The sequence below is a fragment of the Harpia harpyja genome, chromosome 2 (assembly GCF_026419915.1).
Source record: "Harpia harpyja isolate bHarHar1 chromosome 2, bHarHar1 primary haplotype, whole genome shotgun sequence".
Taxonomy (NCBI): domain Eukaryota; kingdom Metazoa; phylum Chordata; class Aves; order Accipitriformes; family Accipitridae; genus Harpia; species Harpia harpyja.
In genome coordinates, this window is record NC_068941.1 from 1,017,735 (window position 1) to 1,035,417 (window position 17,683).

General features: G+C 43.9%; 1 protein-coding gene across 5 annotated transcripts in view; it reads right to left on the reverse strand.

Annotated features, from left to right (window-relative positions):
* The window catches only part of BMP2K (BMP2 inducible kinase), a 108,197-nt gene that overhangs the window by 54,898 nt on the left and 35,616 nt on the right, over positions 1-17,683 (reverse strand). For 3 of the 5 annotated variants that reach the window (XR_008238778.1, XM_052811566.1, XM_052811552.1), the window contains exon 1: positions 11,913-12,204. The exons of 1 other annotated variant lie outside the window; for it this stretch is intronic. Coding sequence is in view for 2 of the 4 variants with exons in the window: in XM_052811566.1 (XP_052667526.1) it covers positions 11,913-12,090 (178 nt within the window). In the remaining 2 variants the exon portion in view is untranslated. Of the gene's footprint in view, positions 1-11,511; positions 11,629-11,912; positions 12,205-17,683 lie in introns of those variants that run through there. One more of the 5 variants, XM_052811575.1, reaches the window with a different exon arrangement.

The window sequence follows — 17,683 nt, forward strand, 5'->3', positions numbered from 1 at the left end:
CTACCATAATAGTTCTAAGTTTTCTTTTCTGTCTTCAGAGTGCCTAAGGAATCTCTGGATAACTCATTCTGAGAATAAATAATCCTCCTGCTGCTTTCCTGAGTTCTCATTAAGTAAAAGCCAAGTGATACTACATAAGTGATAACTCATCTAAACTGAACTCAAGGTGAAGGTCTTAACTCTGCAGACACAGACCATGCTACTGAGCACTATGGAAAGACAGCAGGGCTCTGAAGAACGCAATTACTTCACTTCCTTTTTTTCAAAATATTTGTTTTCCTGCACATCATGCACAAAACAGAACCGATTCCGTGTCTAACACTGACACAACAAATTTCATTCACATTTCCTATTCCTGAATATAGCATGTGTTCCATGAGACCAGTCAGGTCCTTAAATATGTGTGTCAGCAGAGTAATTAAGTGCCTTATATTCTTTAACGATCTATTTGCTCAGGATCTGAGACATCAAGTTCAAAACCAAAATACTAAGAGGAATCACCTCCTCCTGTGTTTACACTGCTGCAATCCAAAAGAGCACTTGGCTCTGTCAGAGTTCTTAAACAGCACAGACTAAGTCCACGCACATTTAGCAGCTGGATGAACTGCTCCGAGTTTTGCTCCTCCATAGCTTGTCTCTCCAAAGAAACACTGCTTTCATATAGTTTCATGCAAGAAATTTGGTATCTATCCAAAACAAAAAAAAAAGAAAAAAAATTGTTTAGCAACAACTTCTCTAAATAAAAGCACACTCAGTTTTTCAACCCACAGGAATTGCAGAAGAACCGAAGAACATGTCATATTAACCACTGACTTCTAAAACTATTTTTTGTTTTGTAAGGGAAGTCGCAAAATGCTGCAATAATAACTCGTTAGAACTGCTACTGAAAGACAGAATGCACAGACAGAAATCACAATCCAAATAACAAATTTAAAAAATGAGAATTAAAACAAGTCAGTAGAGCAGCACAGGAATTAAACCAAGAATTGGACAATTCCTAAGTATTAGTATGTAACTCTTAGAGACTTGCGACTTAAAGTCTTAAGGTGTCACAGAACTGCATCCATTAAAATAATGTGCTAGTTTGGAAGGAAGCCCAACGTATAGATTATCCCGAAGAAAATCTCGTCAAGTCCTGGAATATCAGAATTCCTTTCATAGTTTTGTATATGGCAATCAAGGCACAGCATATTGCAGAAGCGATGCGGAAAAAATGGTCACAGAGCCAGGACGTTCCAAACTCTACCCATACCTCTTGTACAGGCTTGTTGTGTGACTCGGGGCAAATCCCTTCATCATCTTTCGTTTCTCCATCTGCGAGATAATGACTCTCCCTGAGGCAACGCTATGTTCTTCAGATCAATACCAGCTTTGAAACCTCTTGAAGAGCAAGACAAAAAAATGCTAAGAGGTGTTCATCTCACACGAGTCTACATAATCATTTCTGCAGTATTTTTACCATTTGCATCAGAAATAGCGAGGCACATGTAACAAGAATCAAGGCTAAGAAAAGCCTATCGTACCTTCACAAGGAGAACACTGCAGGTTAGCTAGTTTTCAGTTCCACAATGCAGACTTAATGTTTTCTAACACATGTTCACGTTGCTCAAGAACCAAGTAGCATGTCTTTTGCTACTCAAACCAAAAGATATATGCCCCACTTAAAAAAACCCCAGGATCGAGTAAACTTTTTATTTCCAGTTTTTAACCTATTCCTTTCTGTGCATTTTCTCCACCTTGCTTCTGTTCAGAGAGCCAGTTTCACAACTGACACAACCCACATCAAGACATCCCACTGCCACTAGTAAAAAGTAACTAACCTAGACAAGCGTGAGCAAGGAACACATGAATCAGAGGAGAAGGGAAAGATTCCTACCTTCTTAACCAGTAAACAAACACTCAAGAGACTGAAATCCATTCCAAGACAGCCAAGGAAGCGAAAAAGGATTAATCTTCCGTGTTAGCAGCTAGACAACAATGAACAGAAAAAACAACCTAGCCCTTCAAGAGAACAAGGGTTTCATGTTCACTGCCTAACTTCTTAAGCTGGAGAGAAAAATACAGGACGTGGCATCTCAACCACAGCAGAATGACAGACTAGAGACGATGTGACCCGTGTCAGTGTACTGCTGCTCAGCGTCACAGGGGTCTGCAAACTAGCCTCAGACTTTCAGCTAAAGGAATTAGAAATAGGCAAATATTCCCAACATTTCAGGAAGCAGCTGTTCACCCAGTATATTAACAGCTTTTAAGCTAAACCTGCAAAAACACATGAGGAAAAAACCTCCATTCCAAAGCAGATGCCTGGAAATCTTATGATTTCTTAGGGAAAGGACTGCATCTCAAGCCATGAAGTTACAATTAGGTGACTGACCATGTCCATGTTCCTTGTTAGTCCCAAATACAGAATAAAATGTGTTTACTAGAACCACCTGTTATCTGACACCATTACACTCCACATTTTGGCAGGCATAGAGCATTCATAGTGTCAGTTAACACAGCTCTGCTTACAAACAGCAACTCATTCGACTGTGGTAACCTACTTATCTAGACTACTATGGAGGCAAAAAATAGCCACAACAAGTAAAATACAGCCCAAGGTTAAGAAATTAAGCAATTTCGAGAATGAAGACTTAAAAAGAATGCTGCAAACCAAAACCATGCCAGAGACAAGAAGCACAACCTAACTCATTACCTAAAACACTTTTCCTCTGAACGCGAGATGAAATCTATTTAGCAAAAAAGGAGACATTCACCAGACAGCACGTGTGCACACATATAAAGCTAAAACAAACAAGCATCTACAGCTATAAAGATGTCTAAGTTCACACAGTTAACACGTGTGTATATTAAAGCATGCTCATTATTCCCGGTTGTCAAAGGGAAGTAGGCCTGTAATTACACTGCTCCGTAGACACCGAGTCCCATCTTTGGCATTAACTTCAGCTCTCCATGCACAGAAAAACTGTACAAATACTTGCATATGGGTAACATACTAGTTAATGACTGACAGCTCTGATATTACACTAACAAAAGCCCAGAGAAATAAACACACTCTTCCCAGAATCACTGGTTTCCAGTTAACACTTGTCTGAAAATGAATTCTACTTTTATTAGCTAACAAAGTTTTCCTTTTCTATGTTGACATGCAAAATACTGAGATATAATAAGAAAAAAAAAATAAACTTTCAGTTGAACCAACAAAACACAGACACCCAAAATAAAATCCTACGCAGCTTCTTTTAAAGCCAGGCCAAGTCTCTCACAGACAAAGCTAATATATCCTCTATTATTACAGGCTGCCTTACCCTTTGAGGGTTTCCAGGAGTTTCACAGCAAAAATACCTGCATGCGTACTCCCCCTTTCACCACTACTGTGACGTTAGCATATTTTATCAAAACACATCCGCAAGAGAAAAAGCAAGTAGATGGCATATACATTTGTTACATCTGTCTTTCGTCAAAATTTGGCAAAGGAAAGATGGCTAGAGTTTGTGCATCATATTAACATGATACTGCTACAAATCAAGTTGCTTCTCCTATATAACCATCTGACTCTTGGCCATTATCCCAAAAACTTAGCTCAGAATTACTAGATTCCAAAGTACTCGCTCAGTATTTAACTACTTCTGGGCACACAAAAGTTAAATTGATAACTTTCTTGAAAAAGAACGGAACGATTACATGCAGTTAACAGAGGCGTAATATTACATGTTCACGTACATGGCAATGCAGAAAGTCACGTCATTCGGGGATGCAAAGACTAACCACTTGACAACCGAAGAGCATTAGACCACATGTCCCTAAGAGCTGAACTTGGACTTAGCTATACAATAGGTACCTTCGTCAGCCTACAGATGTTTCCTAACATGTTAATTTCTCCGTCTGTGTAGAAGAGGCACACAACAGCTCTGGAGAGTACAGTGAGAATGACTGTTCTCCTAAAGTACCACCAAAGTTCAGTCACCACACTAGTTATCCGACTAACAAAACTGAAGTTAAAGCATTCCTTTTGTGCCCTACATTACACGAAAAGACATTTTTACCTGCATCTTGATGTAAGCCTAGGACCACATGCAAATACCCAAACTGCTTCCTGGTTTGTTTTCTTTTTCATTACACACAATACAGCTACATCCTGTAACAGGCAGAACAATGCTCTTGTTTCAAGTTGTTAGATGCCTTCATTAGGCTTGAAAAGCTTGAAGATAAATCCCAAGCACTACAGCATAGGCTCCCTATCTTTCATTACGCAGAGATCAAAACTTGGTTCAGCATCTCACCACTTGCTATGCTCAAGCTACACTTGAAGTAAGGCAGCCACGCTTATTATTGGGATTGTGCAAAAGCTTCACATGTATTATATTACAGTTGTAGCCAAAACAAAAATCAGACAGTTTCGAGTACTCGCCCCGCTTTTTTTCCTCCCTTTATCTTTTCAACTCAAACAAACCATTTCTGCTACTCAAATATTAGCAAAGCAAAACTGGTTGAGACAGAGTAACACGCTTGACCTTTACAGTCACATGTGAACATAGATTCAGTGATGTTACGCTCTGAAAAAAATCAACATGACCAATCCCAACTCAAATTCCACAACTGAACTTTCCAGACAACCTTGCAGCTCATAATCTACCTGAACGACTAAACTAGATTCCAACTGAAAATAAAACAGTATCTACTGCAAAAAGCAGCACGTCACACGCTACATAACCACTAAACTAACGAAGAAAACCCATAACGAACATGTCGGCTTAACACGTATGAGAAGACTGCCATGCCACACAGTCATGGCAGAAGTGACCCTGCACTAGCTATATACGTAACACCTGCCACAATCAGCTCTCCCACTGTGCAATCAGAATCTCAGAGTTAAAGCATCCGTCCACAGCACGCTTAACGCTTTGAAGTACTAAAGTTAACAGATCCTTTACAATGGCACTTCTCTCTATTTGCCTCTTCAGAACAAGGCACAACACACGAGCCGCATCTTCACACGAGAGAAAGCAGTGTAGGCTGTACAGCAGCACACTTAGGAATTTATAGCAGCTGCCGGAGTTGCAAATCCCCGAGATAACTTAAAGACCCGAAATTCAGGGTAGTAAAGGTTAATTGAAATGGGACTTAAAGCATCCCAGAAGGGCAAGAAGAACCTTATACACATCAGGAAGTTCGTCTATTTGGATTACCAATTGAACTGCTATTGCTAAGACACATAAGGTAGAAAAAAAACCATCCACAACAAAACTTTCAAGACTATCCTAATTTTAGGACTGATTTTTTAAAAACTTACTAAGCCTCCTTCCTGGACAATAAGCAATTCAGCCTTTACCACAGCTGTGATGTTGATCAGATTTTAAGACTCCCCTTCTTCACTTATACAATTAATTGAAGAAAAACCTCCAGGAAAACACACTTGCACTAAAAATTAAGCAGCGTGACAATCTACAAATGCACAGCACAACATCTCACAAAACAGGACTTGGATTCCTCTCTGTTAAGGTGCTAGTTTTCTTAGTCCTCGACTGGAACAGTATGAAATAAAAGACCAACTGAATAATAAATGTCATCAAGTACTTGCAAAGACTGCACACTCAATTTAAGTAGGACGGTAGAGCTTGTAAGAGGCTCCTTCCTTCACTAGTTTGCCAGTAATGACTCCAAGAGGTTGCAGTGTGAGATGAATTATAAAAGAAAGGAGATTGAATTTTCAATTTTATAAAGGGAAGATTCGAGGTTTTCACTTGTCCTCCCTATTGAGAGGGACCTCTTCACAGAAAACTAAGCTTTAACCATCACATTAAATAAATGAAGCAAACGTTGTGTGTTACAGAAATATTAACTGATTAACCTAAAAGCAATCCCCACTTGAGTGGCTTTTTCCCTGCCTCTCTAGTCCTAGATACAAGGTCACTTAGGAGAACAACAGCTTCGTAAGATATAGCACCGGAAGGCTCAACACCACACAGCTCCAAACTCACCATTTTATCAGCTAGAACGATTAAAAAAAAACAGTATAATCACTATCACACAACTTCTTTCCACATAGACTAGGGCAAAGGAAATAAAGAAAGTTACAGCACAGGACCAGTACTGAGTCATGTTCAACCTCTCCTGTCCAAAGTTGCAAGACACAGAAAGGCTAACAAACAGCCTACTGCCTTTTCTAAACACAGTGACACCGCCTACCAGTACTTTACATCCAGTTTGGGTACTTCTGGAAGCAAGTTGCACAGGGTATTACCGAGTGTCTTCCGTTTAAGTCTCTGACATCTCACCCCCGCTTTCATAAGCAATGCACTTGCTGTTGGGAAGGTTAAAATGGAAAAAAAACGTACAGAATTCATGACAAGAGAGTTTTGCTTCCTCCCAATAGCGTCAGCCTAGTTCTTACCAAAAAACAAGGTTTTCGGGGGCAAGATCATCACCTTCGTGTGCTATATTCACACCACTCTAGGACATTTCTCATCTATAACCAGGGCTAACATCTGTATCATAGGGAAACAGTAATTATTGGATAATCCTGTGAAATCCAGTTCAGTATAGCTCACCCCCAGCCAGATTAGCATTCCCAGTACAGGACAAAAAAAACCAAAACAAAGTAACAAAAAACCCCCCTCGTGCTTGTTTCTAAGACACTACTTCTTTTACTTCAAGGTTCTTTGCTGAAGATAACTCCAAGTCCAGCAGCACTGGCCCAGTATGTAAATTTACAACTACCTGCTAGCGACATAATGCTTTTATCAGGAAATAAAGGAGTACCCCTTCAGAACATGCAAGCGCCAACCCTCTCAGCTTCTCTGAAAAGTATAAACCCCAGATGGTCTAAGCTTTCCCTTCAGTCATCTCCCTTCTTCTTTCAGTAGGGGACCAACTAAGTACCAGCTCATTTTTTGGAAGCACGTTGAGCTTAATTAACAAGGACAGGTATGGATTTCTGCCTCTTTGATGGAATCCTTCCAACAAGACAAATGCTTAGTGCCGCTACAGGCTGTTCCCTTAAAGGGGCGGCGGGGGGGGGGGGGGGGGGGGGGAAGTGTCGAGACAAGTACAAGCAACAGGGGACTACTGCCTGACATGGAGTTACCGCATTTCTCTGTTGGGACTAAAAATAGTCTAATTAAGAAATCAGGAAGCATCCAGATATGGTACTAATTGTCCTGGACAACAGGAGAACAACCAGCCTGAAGAACCCCTTGAAACTGCGGTACTTTTAAACACCAGATCAAGACATGCAGGACGCTAGATGACAATTTATTAGCTGTACCACAGGGCGGAAAACACACTACATAGTACTATTTTTATTTTAAATAAGATGCAACAGCTTATGCCCCATGATTCCATTAATCAATTCTGAATAGGAAGCAACGGAAGCAGTGTGATGATCATCTTTCCATGTCCACAAATTAGCTTCCAAAACAAGCCAGGCATATTCGAGAGTGAAGCTTGGGAGGCCACTGCACATTTCACAGAACCACAGAATGGTTTGGGTTGGAAGGGACCATAAAGATGATCTGGTTCCAACCCCCCCTGCCATCGGCAGGGACATCTTCCACTAGACCAGATGGCTCAAAGCCCCATCCGACCTGGCCTTGAACACTTCCAGGGAGAGGGCAGCCACAACCTGTCTGGGCAACCTGTTCCAGACTCTCACCACCCTCACCGTGAAGAGCTTCTTCCTTATATCCAATCTAAATCTACCCTCTTTCAGTTTAAAGCCATTACCCCTTGTCCTATCACTACATGCCCTTGGAAGAAGTCCCTCTCCAGCTTTCTTGCAGGTTCCCTTTGGGTACCGGCAGGCTGCTGTAAGGTGTCCACGGAGCCTTCTCTTCTCCAGGCTGAACAACCCCAACTCTCTCAGCCTGTTGTCATAGGAGAGGTGCTCCAGCCCCCTGATCATCTTGGTGGCGCTCCTCTCGACCTGCTCCAACAGGTCCATGTCCTTCTTAGGCTGGGGACCCCAGAGCTGAACACAGTACTCCAGGTGGGGTCTCACGAGAGCAGAGTAGAACTCATGTACAGTCTCTTATTTCTTTTTTGTTGTTGTTTAAACATCCATAACTGTCTCTGCTTGCTTAGTCCACACTCATTAAAAACACACCCACATACTAAATTTCAACACAACACTTGGCATGCCCACTTCGGTCTGCTCACGTTACAAAGACAACTTCAAACCTGGAAAAGTCTTCATTTATTCAGTTTCAACACCACAAAGTCCTGCCAAGCAATCAAGATGATAAGACAACTGTGTATCTTCCAATGCCTATCCTTGTAGCATCCAGAAAAATTAGTTATACTGCAGTTCTTACACTTAAATAACTCCTTTCTGTTTTAAGTCAATGCAAATAATGAAGTACTATTATCCCCACATCAAGTCACAAGTTTCTATCTCCTCCTTACATAAACCAAAAATGTTTGGGGAAGTTGCTAATTTTCACTTTCCTTTTCACTCTTCACAACATTAACTGTTTTGCATTGACATTTGAGATCAATTTAAAAGCATGTTTCATATTTTGTCACATCCAGTTTGCTGCAATTTCCGAACTAGAAAGTCTTTTTCAATATTGGAGTCACCATAACTGGAGTTCGCCGCGCACCATCTGTAACTTTGAACCGACAATTCTCCATATTTTTGTCAGATTTAATTTTCCAAACTTCAGCTGCATTGCACACGCTCTTGTTGAACGAAAAGATAGATATAAAGAGAAGGTCTGCCCTCTGCCTGTATCAGTCACTCGCTCCACGTACTTCTACCATCCCCTCAAAATGGATAGGGACTCATTTTCTACATCAAACCTTAACCAAATTGATTGTTTTTTTCCGCATCTCTGAAAAAGAAACCATAAAAGCAAATACCTCCATCCAACAACATACTGGCCACTGGGTTATGAAGGCTAAGAAGTCATCAGAGCAGAGGTGTCTTTCAAACAGAAGAAACCATCTAACAGCCTACTAACTACAGCACTTCAACCTTTATACCTACTTTAATGCAAAAGGATGCAGTTGCTTTAGATAGCATTATACATATTTATCCAAAAGTACTAGATTATAATGCTACATACTTTTGCCTTCAAAACACTGCAATAAAACAATATTGTCAAAGACAACAAAAAAGCATTTTGAAGGCAACATCTGTATCAGCACAGGAAATCTACCACAGACTCATTACTGCAGCCTAACAAGGCAGTTACAACTGGAGCCTTTTGGCATCACTGCTGCCGCTCACTCTACTTACCGGGAGCCTACGTCCTTTGCAAAACCAAGAGCTAGCTTCCTAAGACAACTCAGATGCAAAATTTGGAAGGGGTGTGGCAACGGGTGGTGGAGGTGTATAAACAATTTGATTCTGACAGACATATAATGCTATTAATTCTAAAAGCTAGTAAAAAAGCCTATCCATACCACACCACGGCTAACAGAACATTATACATCCGTTCTGAAATAGGCTCGTTACGTTCATTATATTAACGCATTAACAACACTTCATGACACAACCTAAGACTCCGATATGAGCATCTTCAACTAGCTTGTAAATGGTAGTTCATCGGCACTGACTAACAGGAACTACCTGACAAGGCTGAGACCCTCAGTAAAACTGGGTTTCAGAAAATCAAAGATGAAAAAAATGCCTTACGCAAAGGGACTAGGAAAAAAAAAAAAACAAACCAAAACTTTGTTCCTCCCTGCCCCCCAAGGAGGAGGATTATTAAGCAGGGGATTTATAAAGTGTGAAGTATTAATAATAGATTGCAATATGACTAATATAACATCAATAACATACTATTACTTACTACTAATTGTTACTAAGTCAAGGGAAAAGCTGACTGTCAAGAAGTAATTCCTAGACAGAATGCAACTTTTTCATTCATTAACTATTGTGGTCAGTTAGGAGTACCCGAGTGCCACTTGAACACTTAGGCACAGTGACCTTCCCACCAGTCACCACAGGGCACGCATGTGCTGCCCACACACACACACTGTTAACCCAGCTGCTTCCCGACAGTCAGTGGAGTCGTAAGAGTATCTTTCCCCCGGCTGCCTCACTTCCCTACTACCTCGACCATGCAGTTATGCCACCTGTTATTTTCTTCTCCTCTAAGCCTTTTTGGGTCCTCCCTACTGAACAGGTCTGGTGTTGGCTTTGAATATTTTTCCCAAGATGCAGCAGAGTTACACTGCCCTGACTCTTATCAGTTCTAGTCCTAGGCATCCACATTTAAGAGACCACATAAAAGCTGTAGAAAACTTGCCATTTCAGTCTCGAAAGTAAGGAAGCCAATTTGCACAACACTCAACTGTTGAAATGCATACTCCCCCTGCCTCCAACCCTTTAAGTGCTACAAATTTGTTTCTACAAGCTACAGAAACAAGAAGAAAAAATAAGGCATCTATAGTGACTCTTAAAACAGCACGTTATGAGAAAGCTTTTCATAACATGCTGAACTGAACCAAGCACCATGCAATTTTGCTGCTTTACACTATGTATATGGTTGTCGTGTTAACTTCCCAATTTACCCAGGTGCCTATTTCCGTAATTTGTTTAAGAAGTCTCTATCCTGCAGCCAGCCCTGCAGAAAACTGACCTTCTGTCAGACCACAATGACTTTGAAGGAGCTCTCAGCAAGGACCACTCATATTTTAGGCAACCAGGTATGCAGCTGGCTAAGCCCTGACCTCATTTTCATAAGCCAAAGACAAAAAAATGCTTTCTAAATATTAAGCACCAATTCCACTATTCTACTAAAAAACTTCTTCCAGAGAGCAATTAAAAATATAAGTACCACCTAAACATTTCTGTTTTAAATAGTATCTGCATGTACTTGTTAAAACCGCATCTTAAATCTCCATCGAGAAATGCACATAAGCAATGAAAGTTTACTAGTACATTTATGCATAACCTGGTCTTAGCAATACACAGACATAAAAATGACAAAGATAAATTATTTTACCCACAACATCCAAAGCAGCGTGTTGCAGTGCTGCGAAACTCAGTAGCTACGAAGTATACAGGACTAGCCCTGTGCTCGGTGACCTACGAAGCGAATTATACTTTATGCATTACAACATCGGCTGCCACCAACTATGAGAGCTCAACGCTGCACGGTTTCCCACACGCACACAGTGAAACTCAAATATGGCTGTTTCGACGATGGCCCATGCCAGCGCCTACTAAAGCCGTACGAATGACAAAGTCTAGCCAATTCTAAGACTATCTGAATTCACGCAACTCTTCTTTAAGACCCAATGGAGGTCCAACGAGGTGAAGTGCAAGTTACCGGCAAGAATTAGAAGTCAGGCACCTCGCAACAAGGGGAGGACAGCGATCCTCTACCGCAGAAGTTACTAGCGCCGCAACTTCACTCGTGACCCTGCCAGAAACCTACAGCATTCCAGCAAAGAAGATCACGGTTTTGGGTTTGGTTTGTTTTTGGGTTTGTTTTTTTTTTTTTTTTTCAGATTAACTGGTAAAAGCCTACTACGGGATTAAACCGCCCTATTCGGACTCACGGGTTCCTGGCCACAGCGTCTCGATCTCACCCGCTGAATCGCCAGCCCGGCCAGCAGCGTGCCGCTCTCTCGGACACCTCAGACCGGTCTACTCAACGCCAGCAAACTCTAAGCCACCCAACTAGCCCCCCAGGCACCAGCCAGCAACCGAAACAATAAAAAAAAACCACAACCCACCAACGCCAAACCCCCTTAACCGGCTTACAGCGGGTAAGCAGCTCTTCAGGGACGGGGAGAGCCAGCCGGCGGCTGGCAGGGGCGGGGGAGCCCGTCCCGGCGAGGAGCGGGGCAGCGGGCCCCCGCCCGGCCCCCACGGCCGCGCTCGGCCTCGGCCGCTCCCTCCCCGCCCCACGGGCACCTCGCAGGGCCCGGCCCCCCCCTTCTCCCCGCCACCCCGTTACCTTCCGCCAGCACCTCCTCGGGGGTGACCTGGTAGCGTCCGACGGCGAGCACCTTGCCCAAGGCGACGCCGCTCCCCCCGCCGCCCCCGCCGCCGGAGCCCACAGACGCCGTCCCGCCGCCGCCGCCGCCTCCCCCGCCGCTCCCCTCGGACTTGGGCATCCGAGAAAACTTCTTCATGGCGAGCGGGGCCCCGCCGGGCCCGCGGGACGGGGGGGGGCCGGGCGCAGGAGACTGCCCGGCCCCGCGCGGCGCAGGGCGGCCGAAGAAGAAGCCGCCGCCGCCGAGCGGGCGGCGAGCCTGAGGCGACGGGCGGCCGTTGCCCCAACGGCTGCTGCCCGGAGCGGGGAGGGGGCTGCCCCGGTTCACATGCCGGCCGCGGCCCCCGCCCCGCTTCTCCCCGACCGCCGGCGCCGGCTGCCTGCGCCCGCAGCGACGACCGCGGCGACGGAGGAGGAGGAGGAGGAGGAGGAGGAGGAGGAGGAAGGGGGCGGGCCCGGCCCCGCCACAGCCCCGCGGCGGCCGGGACGGGGGAGGCGGGCGGGGGGAGGGCGGGAGAAGCCGCCTCGCCAGTGTGCGGCGCGACGGCGCATGCGCGGCCGCAGCTCCCTCACACACTCATACAGACACACCCGCCTTACACGCCCCCCCCCCCCCCGCCGCCGCTGCCGCCGCCGCCGCCGCCTGGCCGGAAGTGAGGTTGTCAGCCTCGGGCGAGCACGTGGAGCGGGAGCGGGAGCGCAGGCGGGGGGGGGGGGGGGAATCTCGCGCGGCCCGCCGCCGCCCGGCCTCGCGCGCTCCCTCACGCCCTTGCGCGCGTGGTGACCGTTAGGGGCTCCAGCCGCCTCGCGCCGCTCCCCCCCCCCCCGCCACCTCTCTCTCCCTCCCTGAGGCGCCGCGGGGCGCGGAGGGAAACACGCGTGGGGCAGACGGGACCCCTCAGCCTCGGCCCCGGCAATAATCCCGCTTCGCTGACCCAGCCCGGTGCGGGGACGTACCCTGTGGAAGGGGTCTAGGGAGAGGCGCGGCACGGCGCGGTACAACGGCTCTGCACCCGCTGGTCAGGCCAGCGGTTGCCTGTAGACCCTCTGGCGTCCGTAGAGTGCTTCCAGTAGGGGAAATCGCTGAAAAAAGCGTTGCTGACAAGTGTAGCTTGGCCAGTGGCGAGTCTCCACGCATGCACCCAGCAGAGGTTAGGAGGTAACTGACTGGAAAGTGGTAAAAGGACGGATCTGGACGGGAAAACATCAGCTGTAAATTTCCTGCCGTGAAATGTACCAGCTGTGGACATCTTCCCTGTAGACGTTGACAAAGCAACCCTGGGAAATTTCCAACGCTAGCTTTGTTTCACCTGTGAAATTTTCAGGAAAACAAGAACTGTATTTGAAAAACGGTTTCGAACCGCAGGAAGCCCCGTGTCCCACTGTCCCTCGCTTAAGTTTGTCGGCTTGATTGGAAAGGCACGGAGCCCCGGCAGCCAGGGAGCCACTGGCTGTAAGGTACGTTGTTGCCGCCGTGCTGCTAGATGGCAAGCGTGGCTGTTGAAGGCAATATCGGTCACGGTTCCCTAGAGACAACGCTTGGGAAACACCCTACACTTCCAAATCGCTTATCTCAAAATTCCAATTCAAGTTCGCATTCCGACTGAAACCCAATTTCAAACTGTCCGCGATGCCAATGACATCCAGTTTTTGTACTTAAACGGTGATTCTAGTCATCCAAAAATGGTGAGAGATGAGAGTCATTGAAAAGGTAACTTCATTCCAAGCCTGCTTTCCTTGCGTAGTCCCCTCTGAGCAAATAAAAATGAGGTACTCATGCATTTTTTTTTCCCCTTACGGAATGAAATCATACGCTAAAAACAAAACTGGTATGGGATCTCCTGTCAGTCTCTCATATGAATGTATGAAGCTGCATTTTTGGCTTCTACATTGGGAATTTAACAACACGGCCTTTCACACCGAACACCTAGGTTCTGGATGGATACCAATTGCGGCCATCGGTTCAGTAAAACCTCTGGAGAAGTCAGAAGCTTAAATCTTTGGGATAACATTTCAGTAATCAAATTACTTTTGACTTAATCATACTGCCGTAGTCGTAGTCGGTAACAAAATGACAATATGAGTCTATTGAAGTGACAACTTGTCATACATTTAATGCACTGATCCAGCTATTTGCGTTAGTAGTCCCCTTTCTGTAGTCGTTGCCATCCTTTCAGTTACGGGAGATCAATTTTTCAGCAGCATCTAGAGACTAATTCACAGTTTTCCTTAGAAGAGAAAGGCATTTTGACTGCAGATGAAAGGAACAGAGTACTGTGAGAGGAATGGCATGATCAGCAGCATTTCGTTAATGAGGGCATTCTTACAGTGATATATGCCTGCGATCCTTAGATATACGCTTTTAATTATGTCTTTGAGAAAAAAATGCAGCTAGGTTAAAAGCACATAAGTTTAGTGCCGGTGAGTAATGCAATTTTGGTTGTCCTCGGTAAAAATAATGTATTTGCTAAAATTCACTGCGAGAGGGTAGGATTGCCTTTTAGGTTAGCTGGTTAGTTTTCATTTGTTTTGGAGGTCCCTATACCCACCCATGTATTTTTGTTCTTTTTAAAGTAAGAAAGAGATTGAATTATTGCTTCAGTTATTTATAGGCTGGACAAAATGAGCACTCTTGTTATACGGGGATTAACGCTACTAATCTCTGTCTTGACATACTAGAGGACACAGTGGTCAACTACTAGGCATCGCTGGCAAATACCAGTATTGCACACCGAGTTACGGTCGTGAACGCGCAGGTGGCCGCAGAACTGAGTAGTCTCTCGTGAGTAATCTCAAAGAAGAGCCTCACCGCAGCTACCTTGCGGTGTTCCACAGCCCATTTAGTTGCAAACTTGGCACCCAAATGGTGTTTTTCTGTAAGACGCCAGCATGTTGTGAGGAGGTTTCGTGTTAACGATTCCCTTTATTAAGTGTAGGTCAATGAAGTTGAATAATAGAGACGTTCCGACAGATCACTTAAAAAATATGGGCCCAATCCTCCAAGCAGGTAAATGAGTGATAATTTTGAATATGTGAATAGGCCCACTAACTTTGATTTAATTCCTCACCTGAGCAGAACAGCATTTTGACATTTCTAGAAGATATATTGATTTCCAGAAGGGAAGAGTTGTGATACTTCTTTCACTCAGGGTATGAAACCCAAAGTAAACTTTGCTCCCCCTTACTGAAATGAAACCTCTCGTTTGGTTCAGGCAGAGCAGGGATGCTTCAGTCTCCTGCATCTGGAATATGTGCAGTAATACCAACCTATTTAATGCAACGCATGCTTGACGGTGTGACAAACGGATCAGAAAGGTCTTTGCGCTACTTAAAAAAACCAACAGAAAACCTTGAAAGTACCCACAGGCAGGGTTATTTTCTGGTTGATGTAAAACAGTAGATGGTCCGAAGAAAAATCCAGTGGCAAAGAACAGAAAATCAGAAGTATGAATCCTAAAGTGAGGAGAGATCAGCTACAAAGGTGGAGGAGATGGGGAATCTTAATGCAGAGGCTGCACCGACGCCAGGATATCAGTTATGATTATTGGGGGAGGAGGGGTGCTACGCAATGTTTTTTCCTTAAACCTTCAACTTGATGAATCATGAAATCATAGGAGTTATTAAGCTTTCATTGTAAAAAAAAATAAAAGAGCAATAAAGGTCAGCTTCTGCTTTTTATGGCTGTGGAGTCAACAATGAACTTTCACTGCATGAAAACAGGAGAGAAAACAAAAAAGTCCCGGTCACATGCTGTGTATGTCTCCATCACAATATTGGTACATCTTGCTGCTTCCTTTCTTTTATTGCCCGGGGTCTAAAATGCAGATACGTTATTCCTTTGTTAATAATTGCATAATGGCAGATCTGTGATGGCACATAAACTATTCCACTTACTGTCTTTATTCTGCGCATAATATGCATCGTGAAACTTCTCTCACAGTTAGTTTCACAAAAGCAAACCTCCAGAGGTTTTTTTTTTAAGACAGCAGTAATTGTATTCTCAGTGTCAACATAGCAAGAGTCATAGTTTGTGTCAGATCATGTATCCGTGACTTTATTTCAGAGTGCTTGAAATCTGGGTCCCCCTCCTGACGCCTGGCTGCTAGATGGCCTTAAGCATGCTGCTTCACCTCAGTACACAAAAAAGTTTTCTGTCTATAAAATCAGGATAAGGCAGCTTTAAGTATGCTGCTTCACCTCCATATATGAAGAATTTTCCCATCTATAAAATTAGTGTAGTGATTATTTACTCCATTGTAAAATACTCTGAAGATTTACGGAGGAAAGCTCTAGCTGAGAACACTACTTGAACATGAAACATCGGATATTTCACATGTGCTTGGAGTTTGAAACGTGATGATTTAATCCTCTTTAAACTGCTGAATAGTTCAAATGCCTTTACCTTGATTACTGTTCCTTAAGCATTTCTCTCCTTACATCTCTCCCTACTCCAAACTCTTTCCTCTGTACGATACATAAATTGGTTTTAAGTCAATCCCGTGAGAATAAAAGAGCTTCCTGCAAAAATGTTAAATATCCCTTACAGAAAGTGGTTATTAAGGCAAAATAGAAGTGGAAAACTTGCTTTGTGTGAGTGTTGTTTTGGAAATGTCTCTTGCTGTTTCTGGACAAACTCTTTTCATTCTAATTACCGAAGCTGACTGTTAGAAATGAAAGAAAACAAATACTACTTTTCTAGAAATATGGTTTTAACATATTAAAACTTTTTTTTTAAGTGTCACTTCTTTATTCTTCACCTTCATTTAAAACACACGGATCCGTGTCCTTGTAACACAGACTCTCAAGTGTTCAACAATTACTGCAGTAAATTTTTTTTTGTCCTTATTCGGGTAAGTGAGGGTTATTTTCTATTTTGTAATAATTCAGTCAATGTGAACAAAGCACTGCAAGAGAAGGGTTTCCCCATAAGCACTTTCAATTCTTTCTCCCCTCTTATCGCCTCATTGTTACATGCTTGTTTTCCTTCTGGTCCCCTGGGAGCCGTGAGAAACATCATTTTACACAGAGAAGTAGCTATACAATCTTCCTATCTTAGTAAATTCTGTGTCTTAGTCTCATACTGCTGACCCTGCTGGAGTCTGTTTCAGACACAGTTACTAAAACCAGACAGAATGTTTATGATGAGATAAAACCTAAGAAAACCCCAGGAGACAACTGGTTTGGGTTTGGTTTTGCTTTTTTCTAGAATCAAGTCATGTCCCAGCTCCACATCTCAGAGGCAGTAGTAGTAATGAAAGGCTTTTTTTGTTTGCTTAGTTATATATACAAAATAGCAGAAAGATTTTGGTATGTTGTGAAACATGTTGGCATGGAAAATATGTTGACGGGGGGGGGGGGGGGAACAAAGAAAGAAAAAGACTGAAATCACTTAGTGCAAAGGGATGGCACAAATCAGCTAGAAAGCAAGTGCGTTCTCTGACGTCTCGTCCGGTTTTGAAGATCCAAGCAGCGGTAGAGGCTTTGCATTGACCTTGTGAACAGAGACAAATTTTCATTCGTTTTGGATTCTGTCAGCTATTCTAATTAGGAGAGAAACAAAAGGAGCTGTGGAAAACAACTAAGTCACTGATTTCTGACATTAAAATGGAAACAAACCGAGGAGCGAGCTGGTGAAAATACTTAAGGTACAAATAGCTGACATCAGCTTCGGTGACACCCAGCGCAACTCTCATTGACACTGAGGTCAAGAGTCTTTTATTGCAAGGCACGAT